Below are 15,118 nucleotides of genomic sequence, written 5' to 3'. Positions count from 1 at the left end.
GTCAAATTCCTTGAAACACTGGTGAAATTAAGTACTGAGGAGTGGGTATAGGTGCACAGAAAAGCTTAAAGAAATATATTTTAGCTTTTGTAACATACCTACAAAAAAGTTTACATACCTTTTTCTCTTTGCTTTGAAGAGAATGTCTTCTATTGTAGCTTTCAGTGATCCTGACTCATCTTCTTTAAGAATCTCCCTATAAACAGTAATGACTTGTTTAGAAAGATAAGCTAAAAATTTATTAACCCAATAGAAACGAAAACATATGTCCATATAAAGATCTGTATGTAAATGTTCACTGGTGCATTATTCATAACAGCCAAAAACTGTAAGAAATCTAAATGTCTATCGACTGATGAACAGATGAGTAAAAATATGGTATAACAACAGAATAGAATATTATTCTCCAATAAAAAAGAATGAGTTATTGATATATGCTACATGAATGAACCTTGAAAATAGCATTTTAAAAAAATTGATTTTAGAGAGAGAGGGGAAGAAAGGGAGGGAGGAAGGGAAGGAGGAAGGAAGAGAAAGAGGGAAGGGAAGAAGGGAAGGAGAATGAGATGGCAGAAGGAAGAGGGAGAGAAACATTGATTTGTTGTTCCACTTATTTATGCATTCATTGGCTGCTTCTTATTTGTGCCCTGACCTAAGAACAAACCTGCAACCTTGCCCTGGCTGGTGTATTCAGTGGTTAGCATTGACCCATACACTAAAGGGTCAAGGGGTGCATTCCCTGTCAAAGGGCACGCACCTGGGTTGCAGGATCAATCCCAGGCCCTGGTCAGGGCATGTGCAGGAGACAATCAATTGATGTATCTCTCTCTCTCTCTCTCTCTCTCTCTCTCTCTCTCTCTCTCTCTCTCTCTCTCCCCTCCCTCCCTCCCTCCCTCCCGTTCTCTCTAAAAAAAAATATCACTGGAAAAAAAAAATCCTCGGATTAACAAAATCAAACAAACAAACAAACAAACAACAATAAAACCTGCAACCTTGCCCTGGCCGGTTTGAAGGGTCCCAGGTTCGATTCTGGTCAAGGGCATGTACCTTGGTTGCTGGCACATCGCCAGTAGGGGGCGTGCAGGAGGCAGCTGATCGATGTTTCTCTCTCATAGATGTTTCTAACTATCCCTCTCCCTTCCTCTCTGTAAAATATCAATAAAATATGTTTAAAAAAAAAACACAAAAACAAAAACAAAACCTTGGTGTATCAGGACAACACTCTCACCACCTGAACTACTGGGCTAGTGGGAAAAACAGTATGTTAAGTGAAAGGAAGCCAGACACAAATGACCACCTATTATATTATTACATTTACATGAAATGTCCAGAAAGGGCAATCTATAGAGACAGAACGTAGATTAGTGGTTGGCTAGGGCTAGAGGTATAAACTGAATTAATTGTAAGTGGGCAGGAGGGATCTTACTGGGGTGCTTTTAAAAATGTCCTAGGACCTGACAGGTAGCTCAGTTGGTTGGAGCGTTATCCCAGTGTAACTAGGTTGCATTCGATCCCCAGTCAGGGCCTATACAAGAAACAACTAATGAATGCACAAATGAGTGGAGAAAAACCGATGTCTCTCTCTTTAAAAGTTTTTAATGTTCTAAAACTGATTTGTGGTGATGAATGCACAACTGAACAAATTTTCTAAAAATCACTCAGTTACACACTGGAAACAGCTTAATTTTAACATTTGTAAAATATACTTTAATTAAATTGTAAAAAAAAGTCTAAAAGATGCCTGGCTGGTGTGGCTCAGCAGTTGAGAGTAAACCCAGAAACTAAGAAGTCGCCAGCTCGATTCCCAGTCAAGGCACATGCTCGGGGTGTGGGCTCGATCCCAGTGGGTGCTGTGTAGGAGGCAGTCGATCAATGACTTCCTCTCTCATCGATGTTTCTATCTCTCTATCCCTCTCCCCTCCTCTCTCTCTCTAAAAACCAATAAAAATATACTTTTAAAAAATGTTTAAAAAGAGAGACATTGTAATAATGCTCTACTCACCATGTTCTTTCATAGCCTCCTTCCCATCGCTTAGTTCTTTCAGGTTCTTCATCCATTTTTTCTTAAATGTATTATATTATTCAATATCCTATAAAAATCATTACATTGTAAATTTCCTAAAAGTATTTGTTTTGTTGTTGAATGACATTTTTTTTAGATTTTTTCCCTTTATTAAGGTATTACAAATGTGTCCTTATCTCCCCAATATCCCCCCATCCCCCAACTCATGCCCTCACCCCCGCCCCCTGTGTCTGTATCCATTGGTTATGCTTATATGCATGCATACAAGTCCTTGGGTTGAATGACATTTTTTATATAATTAAATTTGAAAAGTAAAGAGGGGGAAGTAAACATACAAAGTGAAAAAAAAAATCAGAATGCAAGGTCATCTTAGGTTCTTTGAAATTTAGTCAATAATTGTTGTTGGGTGAAAAAAATTTACAAAATCCTCATGGAACTTTTCCCATCCCCAAGACAGACTAAAAATATTTACACACAAATTTGGCACCAATAAAAGTATCTTTTATAATATTTTAAAAAACAAAATGCATTACAGATGTGTCATAGGACAGGACCATGGATTATGAGAAGTGAGTAGGGATGTAGATAAAGCAAGATGAGCTACAACTAATGATTATTATAGCTGAGTGATGGATGTGGTGATTTATTGTACTACCCCTCCATCTCTGTGTATATGTGAATTGTTTCATAATCAAATTTTTAAATGAAATTTATTATTTATAAATGATAAATGCTTATGGCTCATAATTCAAAAAATGACACACTATTAAACCTACACAGATATCTACTATTAAAAGGAAAAAATTTAGTAATTCAATAAATAGGTTTCATCTGTATGACTGGATTAAGGGTGATTGGTTTTTTTTTGTTTCTTTATTCATTTCTGTATTTTCAATACAAACCTTCATTTCTTGAATAATCAAGGACAAAACAGGTAGTAGGGGGAACCTATTAACCATAACCAAGTAATAAACAACCCACCACATCCACACCTCCACCCTCTCCAATGAAATCTCCCTGCCTACCCCACACTCTCATTCTCAGCTTCCTTGGTGCATAAATGAAGGCTCAAAGGAATCCTAAGTGCCAAGACATTAAGGACAAAACAAATCCCCTCGCTGGCAGAGTCAAAGATAAATCTTTATGATGTGGACCATAACCAAGACCTGACCCTCCTTTTATATTACTGTTTCTAAAACAGACATTTAAGGATTTGAGGAGCTGACTTTTGGAATTAAATGGACTTTTAATTAATGGACTTTTGGAATTAAAATCTATTGACAAGTTGTACACCGTGTTTATGGCAGGCAACACTGTTTCCTGTGGCACCTGTGATCATTAGGTATTGTTTACTAAGGCTCCAAGTCTCTCACTGAATCAACCACTGCACGGCCCTGAGAGAGACCTTCTGCTGCAGGAACTCTGGCGATCCACTTTAACATCTTGAAGGAGAGAAGTGGCTTAATTCTAACTTCTGTACTGTTTCGACGGCTGACTATGTTGATGCCCTTGTAGGTTTAATGACGTGTAGTAACGTAACATACAGTGGATACATTGAACATTTTGATTCTCCAAGCAAGTGTTTTCAACGTTTTTCAACTCCAATTCTTTAAAAAGTGGCTACTGGCATCCATCACATCAAGATGTATTTTACTTTTGTTACTGAATCCCCTGAAAGCTCTGACACAAGTGAGTAGGCACTGCAGGTGGGAACACTCCCGGCTCTCTGCAGGCAAGCACCTTTGTTTTCCTTAGAGCTGCGCGACGGGAAACTGCAGGCACGGGACGGGACGGTGTGAATGAAGCTCCCGGTGACTGCAGGCGCTCGAGGGGAAGCTGGATGCTTACAACGCATCCTGGAGAAAGATGCACTTGATGCCCTAACCGGTTTGGCTCAGTGGATAGAGCGTCGGCCTGTGGACTGAAAGGTCCCAGGTTCGATTCCGGTCAAGGGCATGTACCTTGGTTGTGGGCACATCCCCAGTAGGGGGTGTGCAGGAGGCAGCTGATCGGTGTTTCTAACTCTATCCCTCTCCCTTCCTCTCTGTAAAAAATCAATAAAATATATTTTTTTAAAAAATCAATAAAATATATATATTTTTTAAAAAACCTCCAAAAAAATAAGTAAATAAGATTTGCTGAAATAAATGACTTTCCCGAACCTCTGACCACTCTCCAACTATTAAGTATTAAGGGAGGTAATATCCAAAAATATCTTAGAAGGCAAGTAAGCTGCCTTCATAACTCAATTTAACCTGGCACATATTTGGGCAATTAAAATATGCTAAATATATAAAATATTGGCTGATGTTTCTCTCTCATCGATGTTTCTAACTTTCTATCCCTCTCCCTTCTCTCTCTGTAAAAAATCAATAAAATATATTTTTTTAAAAAAGAAAGATGCACTTGGTGACCCCTCAGGTCGGTCAGCTCCTGGAACTAACTTCCTAAGAGCCCACCTTCTCAAAATATCACTAATCTGTTTCCTGGGAACCCAACCCCAGAAAAGCCCGCGTAAGCCTGTTGGCGTGCTTCCTGTCACAGGAGCGCAGACCGCTACCTGCCAACAACCACGACCTGCACCGACGCCCACGCCAGGAAGCTGGTCCGCAGACCCGATCCCAGCAAGCGCTGCGAAGCAGGCTCGGGTGACCACTGTCCTGTTTTCAGGTGCGGAACTCGAGGATCAATGGTTCGTCACTCCCTCGAGGCCACCTGGCTGGAGGCAGGTCGCAATCTCGAACCCAGGGTCCCAATCCCCAAAGCTCGCGCTCTGCGGTAGGGACATTCCCCAAGATGTTCCCCCGCAGCTCCCACAAGGAAACGGCCCTCCTCTTCCGCACGCTCCCTCACACCCTCATTCCCCATGACGCCGGCCAGGCCATTCAGCCTCCCGCCCGGGGAGTGAAGGCCCTTCGCGCCGCCAGCCGCCCCAGGCAGCCGGCCCACGTCTCCGCTCCGCGCGGGCCTCCACCCGCGGACTCACCGGTCCGGCCCGACGCCGCTCTGCCCGGAAGCCGCTCTGCCCGGAATCTCCGCCCAATCCGCTCTCAGGGCGCCCCCGAAGTCCTTCCGCCGAACGCGGAGGTGTGGCAGAAACGTTCCGACCGCTTCAAGTGGAGGTGGTGGAAGCCTGGAGTTCCCGGGCCGCGGCTTCTCGCAGCTGATTTCGAGTGCGGGAAGGGACTTACTGTCTCCCCACCCCCCCACCCCACCCCCCCTTCCAGCTAAGGAAGAGGCGACAGAAGCATCATCCCATCTTGGAAGGCTGGAGTCCCGGTAGCCATCGATGCGGGAACTGAGGAGCATGACTTTGCTTATTTCTGAGGGTTGGCATGCAGAACGGCAGCAGCTAAACAGGACCTTGCTGTGCAAGTTTTCAGGGACGCCTCTGCTGCTCCCGGTGTTCATGTAAGGAATGTTTTATTGAACACTAACTTGGGGCCTGAGACAGTTCTCACCACTGAGAACACAGCAGTGAAAAAACGGACAGAAATCCTTGGCTTCCTGGGGTTTTCTTCTATGGAGACAGTTGTCAAGAAAAACAGACTCGATGAAATGGTGATAGTGGCATTGAGTAAAATGAAGCATGAAAGGAGGAATGGGCGGCTGTATTAAATCGCGTGGTCAGAGGAATTCGCACCAGGACAGTTGAGCCACCAGCAGAATGAGAGAGGGAGTTGACCATGCTGATATTAGGGACGATCAAGATCTCTCCAGGTAAAGGGAGATGCGAGCGCAAAGGTGGAAGAACATTGGCGTGTTTGAGGGACTACGTGAGCGAGCAGGGGGGGGGGAATGGTGGCCCCAGAAATCCGAGAGGTGGGTGGCTGTGGGCATCGTGAGAACTTCGGAGGGAGGATGGTGGCTTGAACTAGTGTAGTAGGGCAGGCAGTGCAGGGAGTGAGAAGCGGTTGGATTCACAATCTTGTCGATAGATTGGGTGTGTATTATGAGCAAGGAACCAGTGATTCCAAACTTTTTTAGTTGAGCAACTGAAAGGTTGGAGTTGCAATTACTGAGAGGGTAGGGGGTGGGTAAGATCCGTTGTTTTGGAAAAGTTGTTAGAGATGCCTGCTAGTACATATGGAATTAGGTACTAGCATTTCCCGCGCTCGAGTAATGGAGTGGCAAAGCAACCCCAGAATATTTTTTAAAAGGTTAGGCCCAGGAGAGGAAGAGCAGAAAGGAACTACAGGGTCTGGAGCTGCTTTGCTTCCCCATTAGCATATGCTTCCCCTTCGTTACAGGTATTGCTTTATTGGCACCAACATTATTTCCCCATGTGTTCTACTCCCTCAAAAACAAACAGAAGCCATCCTGCGTAGTAGTGGAATGAACAGACCCGGCTTTAGTATCAGGCTCTGCCTGACTAGCTGGGTGACATCAAGCAAGTCACCTATAAAATGGGGATACCTCCACCTACTCTACAGGTTTTATACATCACTAGTGGCAACTCCATAACCAGAAGATGAGGTCTTATTGTCTTTAAAAGGGCGAGGGGAAATTAGTGTTGATGATTTTTCCCAAAGTGCCAGTCACCTTCCATCTTTGCCTCCCTCACATCTTTGACTCCTCTACAGGACTCACTCAAACACCACACTTTTCCCTTTCCCTTCCTCCCATCCTTCCTCCCTTCTCTCTATAAACGCCATGCTTTCTTCTTTTTCTTTTCTCTCCTTCCATTCTGCTGGACCATCCTATTCCAAGATGGGATGCATTCCTAACAGCCACAGTCCCAAGCTCCAAGTTTCTCACTTAGGTTTACCACCCTAGAAACTTTCTAATGGAAAATCGGGGGGAAAACAGAGGGCTCTCCAATAAATTTAAGTTGAAGCATATTCGTGGAGAGAAGCATATTCAGACTTTTAGCAACTATAAAGTTTACTCTCCTCTGTACAGATTGTAGTTTTAGACCGTGAGTCAAGTAGGAATGGTACTAAAGCAAACTGAAATATGCATAAATCCATAATCCCTTGCCATAATTATGACACAATATTCTAATCGTGTACCAAGTAGTATAATAAATGATCTCACCCAGCCAAATGTTCCAACTTGTAAAACTAAGGGACAACTATAACGAATGGAACAGTTTGTTCTTTGCCCGTCGGTGGTTGGACACCATCCACAGTGAGGAAATTCATGAACAGCTCAGCCAGTGGAATCAAGCTGATATGCAAAGTGTGCAACCTCAAAGACTGGGAGAGGTGAACCTGCCTATTCCAGTACCTTTAGATGGAACTTAAATCATTCAAGAGACTCATTAAACACCTCCAGAATTTCTTTTAACAGTACCTAATAATCCTTATCTTGATATGTAAACTCTATTCTTTTAAGCATTTGTTCATCATTTGTGAATAGTCACAGCGCCAAGCCTAATGCAGTGATGTCTACAATTCAGAATTTAACCTGCACCCAACACAAATGAAGTACATAGGGGATTGGGATAATACATAAACTTTTAAGACACAATTTGCTTTTTCAGAAGTCGTTTCAAATTTCACCTTCCAGCTTTGGGAAATAGATGTAATTGGCCATATTTTTTATTTACTTTTTGACAAGGACTGGTCTAAGTTACACATTAACTACCTTCATTTAACTAGATTAGGTACAGATATCTTTCAAATAAGCAAAATGAGACACAGGAAGGCTAAGTAATTTGCCCAAGGTCACACATAAACACAGTAATTGCTGGAGGGCAAAGCAAGACCACTTGCAGGAAAGAGCAAGCAGGCTCTTTGGCAGTAACTAAAGATGTTTTGGGAACACCCTTCCACAGTGTGTGCGTGCACCGCCGCACCTCCCCCCCGCCCCCCCTTACATAGTTGTGTGGGTGTTCTTTTTCTAACTCCAAAGTGGCATTAATTTGAACACAGTGTTTTCCAAAAACTACACGATGCTTGGACATTTTATTCATGAAAACTAGTCCCTTTAGGTCACATTGGTTCTCAACCTGTGGGTCGCGACCCCTTTGGCAGTCAAACGACCCTCTCACAGGGATCACCTAAGACCATCCTGCATATCAGATATTTACATTATGATTCATAACAGTAGCAACATTACAGTTATGAGGTAGCAACGAAAATAATTTTATGGTTGGGTCACAACATGAGGAACTGTATTTAAAGGGCCAGAAGGTTGAGAACCACTGCTTTAGGAGAAATGTTAACAATATGAAACACAGGAGGGATGAGATCACCTTCCATCTAATTTATTTGTGCTTTCATACAAGAAGAGTTATATGGTGAATGTAAGCAGAACCATGAGCTGCCAGGAGATTGAGTTTGAATTTTTATTTCTATGGCTGAGCCTTTAAAATGTCCAGTTGAGATACTTCCAATCCCAATGCTGAAAAAGGACAAGTGTGTTTATGTTAGGGAACTCCCCCACCCGCTCCCCAGCCAACTGAATCTAAGATCCCTGGAACCATGACTAAAGAATTCTTCTGCCCTGATCCTTTATACATGCATGCCCCCCATTCAGGTCATTATAGAAACCTCAGATATTTATATGAAAACATTTCACATTATTGTAAGTACTTAAAATGCACTCAAAATTAAAAAGGACAGAGCAACTCCACCTTATCTAACCCATTAATTCATTAAGAAAATCAAGCTAGAGTGGCTGGGAGTATAGAACCTCATAATCAAAGATACCTAGTTTAGTCACTTGATAGAATGTGACAATGGACCAGTGAATCCGTCAGATCATTACTTTAATGTAAAATGAGAAATGGTTGCAAGTCGATAGAACTGTTGTAAGAAATTAAATATTCTGTGTATGTATGCGTGTATATAGAATGTAACTTTTACTATAAATACTAAGAGTTAAATTTATTTCAAAAAATACAAAGCATATGTGACAAAACTAACACCTTTTATTTCTGGGTGGTGGGTACAGGTATGTTTATAGTTTTCAATATTTCTTTAAATTTTTCAAAATAAATAAAAATGTTGATGTCATCTAGTTTTAATACAAAACACACATGTAAGAAAATCTTATGCAGTGAACCTTTATCAAATAGACCACATGCTTTCACAACAAGACCTTGAACAAATATATGCAGACATAAGAATCACAGGTCAGAGATGGAAGAGACCTCAGAAATCAAATCTAAACCTCTTGCTTTCCAGGCTAGGAAACCGCTTGAGTGGCTTTTCAAAGTTATAGCCAGCTAGTTAATGTCAATCCCATCAGAAACGCCCTGATCCTGGCTCCTGAAGTGGTCTGTAGTAAGTACCACATTTGCAAAATGATTTTGTTTTTGTATTTCAAAGTCCAATTTTATGGCACAATTTTACAACGCAGACTTATGCTATTTGATTTTCTGTATTCAGCTGAATTGGTTTTGTGAGAACACTGGCAAGCTTGCCTTCATAAACTAATTACATTGACTTCCAAGCACAAAGTTAAAATCTTAGCACACGTAAAAATCAGTTAAGTGGCTCAAGAGAGACCTTACCATTTGATGTGAGCCCAACAGGTATGAAAAGCATAGACTATTATCTTTACTCATATATGTAAAACACATGGGAAATTAAGAATTTCCTCAATTTGAAGAAATGAATCAGTGTTATAATGGAAACATTACTTTAAAGTTTATCTTTGGGCTCTGGCAGGCGAGTCGGTTAGAGCGTTGTCCCAATATGTGAAGGTTGTGGGTTTGACCCAGGTCAGGGCACAAACAAGAAGCAACCAATGAATGCATGAATGGATGGAGCAACGAGTTGATGTGTCTCTCTCTCTAAAAATCAATAATAAACAAAAGTTTATCTTTGGAAAATGATTCAGACTGGTATATAAAAAATGACATACTTGTAGATGAAAAAGGGGCTCTGTAATAAACCTGAAAAGTCCAAGGCTGATCATAAATTCCTGTGCTGATTATGGTGGGTAGTCACACCCCAGGCATATAACTTCTTCAGTAAAAGGTTTATCTTTGCCTTACGTAAGCCCTGTCCATTGTTCTTGTGCTTCTAGGTTAACACACCTTTAAAATACCAGGGTCTTCCTCTTTTTCAGACTCCTCTGAGGCATAACCACCTTCCAGAGAGCACATCATTTTTCTTGTAATACAATCCCTACCTTGCGTTCTCCGACCCTCATGTAATCTTCCTTATTTCCAAATATACAAAAGAAACTGCAAAACTGGAATTCTTGGAGCATTTGGGATCTTGCTTCCTGACATGTTGTCAAAACACTTGGCTCAAATAAGCTCCTTTAAAAATCGCATATATGCATAGCCCATAGACATGGACAGTAATTTGGTAAAGGCCAAGGAAGGGAGAGGCCGGGGAGAGTGGCGGTGGGCAAAGGGTGGGGAGGGGGAATCCTGCAATAGTGTCATTAAAAATTTTTAAATCTCTACAGGTACGTTGACATACTTAAATGTTTGAATTGCAGACTAATGATTAATTTACAGATTCTTCAAAATATTTCCACAAAAACAGAGTTCTAAATTGGGGGGATAATCACAATCAACTTGGCTAGTGACATGCCCAGTATTATCAGCTAGTTTTACTTTACTAATAAAAAAATCTGAATGAAAAGAAAGTGCTGAGATTTAAGGGCAGACGAATCGGCTTCCTTATTAACAGATTGGGAAACAAGCAACCAGCATAACACCCAAAAGAGTTTAAAACAGTAACAGATATAATTGCTGAGTGTAGTTTTGCAAAGCTTAAAATTAACAGCACTAATGACATCAAACAGGTATATTATAGAAAGAAAACACCTGGTTTAATACCTTATAAAATATGTACAGAACTTGAACATTCCTTTAAGATACATTTCAAGTCACAGCTGAATTATAAATGTAATCAGGTACTCTAAAATAATGAAAGCGCCTAGTTGGTTAAAGAAAAAAAAAAAGCATGTAAACCATAAACGATTAAGAAGTATTTTAAAATACACAATAAAATTCTAGCTAGTGGTTTTAAATTTTGATTTTTAAAAAGTAAATACATATTTACAATCTTTAAATTTCACAATGTGTTACTTTTATGTGGTCTTTATTACCAAGATAACATAAAACAATAAAAAGCTCTTTTAACCATTTACACACAGAAAAAAAATCAGTAGGGAAGTTGGTAGAATGTAATATCCGTAGTAGCTACAATATGAACGGTTAGGGACTTCATTAATGGAGTCATAAAACAGACTTAACCAAACTGCAAGCTAGGAAACAAGTGGTTTCACTTCACTGCAGGGACCCAGTTTCCTTCTCTGAAAAGGAACGATTATAAATAACAGTTACATGAAGAGAGGATCCTGGGAGGACTCAACGAGATTACCTATTGGAACGAATGAAGCACTAAGACATGACTGCCTAGGGCGTGAAAGTTCACAGCGCAGTACACTCAGCAACCTTCCTGAAAAGGTTTGAAAACCTCAAACAACAGTTCTTAATATCAGAACCAGTGTTTACAGCATAAATCCTTAATTGGAGTGTTCAGCACAGTTGATTATCAAAAGCTATTTATAAAATGCTTCCATACCAATGATATGAAAGCTACCAAAACTTTGTAATGATCACAAAGGTTTGGCCTCTCTGGTTAGAGTCCAAAGTCATTTTGCATGCTGACACCACTGCAGAGATGTCGGATACTTCTCCATCACTCAGACAATCTGGAATTTGCTTTCTGTCTTCCCTCGGTCATAATCTCCAACCATCCTCTTGATGTGGGACAACTTACTCTTCAACTGCTTGCAATAATTCCTCTTATTTTTGTAATTTGCAGACTAAAAAGGGAAAAAAAATGAATCAGGTAAATTTAACAAAATAAAAATGAGTTATGTGCAGCTGCTGGGAAGGCAGAGATCAATCAAAAAAAGGGGACTATTAGTCATCAGAATTGTTGGGAGTGTGAAATGATGTAACATACATAAGGCGCCTGGCAGTATCTCAAGCCAGATAGGCAGTTGATTCTCTTTGCTGAACAAAATCTAACCTGAGTTTTCAGAACGACACACGAATTTCTAATGATTTGTAAAGTGACAAAAAACAAACAAACACCTATTGGCCTTTTTAATAACATACATAGCCTAAAAATTTAGTGAAACAACAAACTAGTGATATCAGTTTGGGAAAAGGGGACTGGATTAATGATGAATGAGACAGGAAACTTACTATACATGCTTTTAAACTCAGGCTTTTAAAATCACGATGTTTTGTAATTTTTACAAGTTTAATATAAAATCTTTTAAAACAAGCAAAACATTTGAAGTCAAGAACAACTGGGAGCCAGAACCGGTTTGGCTCAGTGGATAGAGCGTCGGCCTGCGGACTGAGGGGTCCCAGGTTCGATTCCGGTCAAGGGCATATACCTGGGTTGCGGGCACATCCCCGGTGGGAGATGTGCAGGAGGCAGCTGATCGATGTTTCTCTCTCATCGATGTTTCTAACTCTCTATCCCTCTCCCTTCCTCTCTGTAAAAAATCAATAAAATATATTTAAAAAAAAAAAAAAAAAAAAGAACAACTGGGAATGGCAAGTGCTGGTAAGGATAGAGCAACAGGAATCTATACAACTTGGTAGGAATCTCAACTGGCCCAAACCAGGAACACTGGTTGACAGTACCTACCCAAGGCTGGGTACACACTTCCCCAACGACCCTGCAATTTCACTCCTAAGTATGTACCTAACAACTGTGTATACATGTGCTTAGACACTCACAAAAATGTTTGAAGCTGCATTCGCTGCAAAAGCCCTAACTTGGAAACAATCCAAATGCTCAGTAATGACAGAAGAAGTGAATAAGTTGTGTTTTCTTCACAAAATAAGTACATGAGCCACAACCACATGCCAAAACAGGAATGGATCTCACACCGAACTGAGCAAAAGAAATCACACAGCCCTGGCCAGGTAGCTGAGGTGGTTAGAGCGCCGTCCCCGTATGCCAGGGTTGCGGGTTCAGTCCCTGGGTCAGGGCACATACAGAAAGCAACCAATGAATGCATAAATAAATGGAACAATAAATTGACGTTTCTTTCTCTCTCTCTCTCTCTCTCTCTCCCTCCCTCCCTCCCTCAAATCAATCAATAGTTTTTTAAAGAGAAATCACACATATATGGTTCCATTTATATAAAGTTCAAAACAGGCAACATTAATCTATGATGTTCGAGGTGAGAATGGTGGTTACCTCCAGAGAGAAAGCAAAAATTGGAAGAGAGTACAGGAGGGCATTCTCAGAGTTACAAGGAAATTTACTTCTTGATCTGAGTGCCAGGTACAAAGGTATGTGGTTGCTTTGTGAGAATTTACCAACTTTTACATTTATGATATATACTTGTATGTATGTATACTTCAACCTTTAAAAAAGTTTTTAAAAAAATCAGTATCGGTTATAGCTGCAAACAACTTAAATTAAGGTTCCAACTTCTCAGGTATAGTTTATCTTGCAACTATTGGGCCTTCTGTGTATAATCAGTACATGCGTGTCAAGGTATTCTCAAGGTTCAAGGAAAAACATGCAACAGAAAAATTATTTCGCGGAGAATCTTACAACCTGGGATACTTACCCCCTTAACTTGCTTCAGTCTATTGTATTCATCAGCAGCAGCCTATTAATGAGAAACACAAGGGAATAAGTTTAATGGGCATTTCCACGTTCAAAAATAACATTACTGATGCTATAATTTGAAGCTAAAGATGCAAAAAATACAGGAAATTAAAATAATGAAGTTTTAAAGCTCTTGAAACTGGTCAGCAGGAGGCCTGAGTTCCATTCACATAGGCAGGTAACTATTTTGTTCCTCTCACCTTTCCCGATGCCAGTCCATGTGCCACGCTGACACCAGAGAAGTCTCTTATAAAGCACTGTTCTGATCAGGTTATATAGCATTATAAAACTTGTCAGAGCTCCCCATTAACCTCTCTACTGATCTAGTCTCCTACCTATTCAGTCTTAGCACCCATCATTTGCAATTCCTTTTAATTGCAAATTAAATAATTAATCATGTTAATGCTTCCAGATTTCTATCATGTTCTCCCTGAAGCTGTCTGTACTCATGCACCCGTACCTTATTTTGCCCAGAGAATCTATAATGGTTACCGCTCAATGAAGCCTCTCCTAAACTCTTCAAGCCTTCAGCAGACCTAATTCCTTCTCTCAGCAGTTATTTATAGTACTTTCTACATTATAATATGAATATGACATTAGTCACATTGTCTAAGTTGTTTAGATGTCAGTTTCTCTCAGGATATGAATTCGTTGAGGGATGACACAGGATTTTAGTTATCTTTCTAACTTCCGTACTTCTACATCAAGGGCACAATAATGATCAATACTATTCACTGAACTGATTAAAGTTTATGACAACACTATAACACCATACAAAAGCCATAAAAGAAGAGGCCAAAAATCAATACAAAAGATCAATAAAACCAAGAGCTGGTTCTTTGAAAGGATAAACAAGATTGATGAACCTCTAGCCAGGCTCACCAAAAAACAAAAGAGAGAGGACCCAAATAAACAAAATCAGAAATGCAAGAGGTGAAGTAACAACAGACCCAACAGATATACAAAGGATTGTAAAACAATACTACGAACAACTCTACTCCAATAAACTAGACAACATAGATGAAATGGACTGGTGATTGTAATAAAATCAGGGACATAAAAAGGGAATGGGCTGACTATTCTTGGGGGGGGGGGGAGGGATGTGGGAGATTCGGGAAGAGACTGGACAAAAATCGTGCACCTATGGATGAGGACAGTGGGTGGGGAGTGAGGGCGGAGCGGAGGGTGGGGTGGGAACTGGGAGGAGGGGCGTTTAGGGGGGAAAAAAGAGGAACAAATGTAATAATCTGAACAATAAAGATTTAATAAAAAAAAAAAAAGAAAACCCCCCACAATGATGGGGTACATCAAATAGACAAAGGAGGCAGCTGAAAGAGTTCCCAATGGTCAGAGCTATAACAATAAAGTAGTATTTGATTATAAGCTAATGTATAAATAAGATATCCAAGAGCCCTTACTGAAAAGCGACTGACTAAATAAATTTTAAAAATGGGAGAAGTGACACATTTTCCTTGCAGAAGAATTCCAAATAATTTGTGTAGGTACATCTCCTTTGGAGAGCTGGAGCATAAGT

At 40.4% G+C, this 15,118-nt stretch overlaps 2 protein-coding genes and 1 long non-coding RNA gene across 10 annotated transcripts in view; 1 reads left to right on the top strand and 2 right to left on the bottom strand.

Annotated features, from left to right (window-relative positions):
* GTF2H2C (GTF2H2 family member C) overlaps positions 1 to 5,150 on the bottom strand; it is a 35,651-nt gene extending 30,501 nt beyond the window's left edge. For all 3 annotated transcript variants that reach the window (XM_036307888.1, XM_036307887.1, XM_036307889.1), the window contains exons 1-3: positions 5,010 to 5,150; positions 2,003 to 2,090; positions 119 to 196 (exon numbers count right to left, since the gene is read on the bottom strand). In XM_036307888.1, the coding sequence (XP_036163781.1) occupies positions 119 to 196; positions 2,003 to 2,058 (134 nt within the window). In that variant the 5' untranslated portion in view covers positions 2,059 to 2,090; positions 5,010 to 5,150. The remainder of the gene's footprint in view (positions 1 to 118; positions 197 to 2,002; positions 2,091 to 5,009) is intronic.
* Positions 5,151 to 5,216: 66 nt separating this feature from the next.
* LOC118655715 lies at positions 5,217 to 10,910 on the top strand. Its single transcript, XR_004967357.1, has 2 exons — positions 5,217 to 5,743; positions 6,274 to 10,910. It is a non-coding gene; the product is annotated as an uncharacterized LOC118655715 (long non-coding RNA).
* The window catches only part of OCLN (occludin), a 43,549-nt gene continuing 37,311 nt past the window's right edge, over positions 8,881 to 15,118 (bottom strand). For all 6 annotated transcript variants that reach the window (XM_036307871.1, XM_036307870.1, XM_036307873.1 and 3 more), the window contains 2 exons: positions 13,544 to 13,585; positions 8,881 to 11,764 (listed from right to left, as the gene is read on the bottom strand). In XM_036307871.1, the coding sequence (XP_036163764.1) occupies positions 11,642 to 11,764; positions 13,544 to 13,585 (165 nt within the window). In that variant the 3' untranslated portion in view covers positions 8,881 to 11,641. The remainder of the gene's footprint in view (positions 11,765 to 13,543; positions 13,586 to 15,118) is intronic.

This window comes from Myotis myotis, unplaced genomic scaffold (genome assembly GCF_014108235.1).
Source record: "Myotis myotis isolate mMyoMyo1 unplaced genomic scaffold, mMyoMyo1.p scaffold_m19_p_5, whole genome shotgun sequence".
Classification (NCBI taxonomy): Eukaryota; Metazoa; Chordata; class Mammalia; order Chiroptera; family Vespertilionidae; genus Myotis; species Myotis myotis.
Note: the sequence above shows the minus strand (reverse complement) of the source record. Positions and strands in the feature narration are given on the sequence as shown.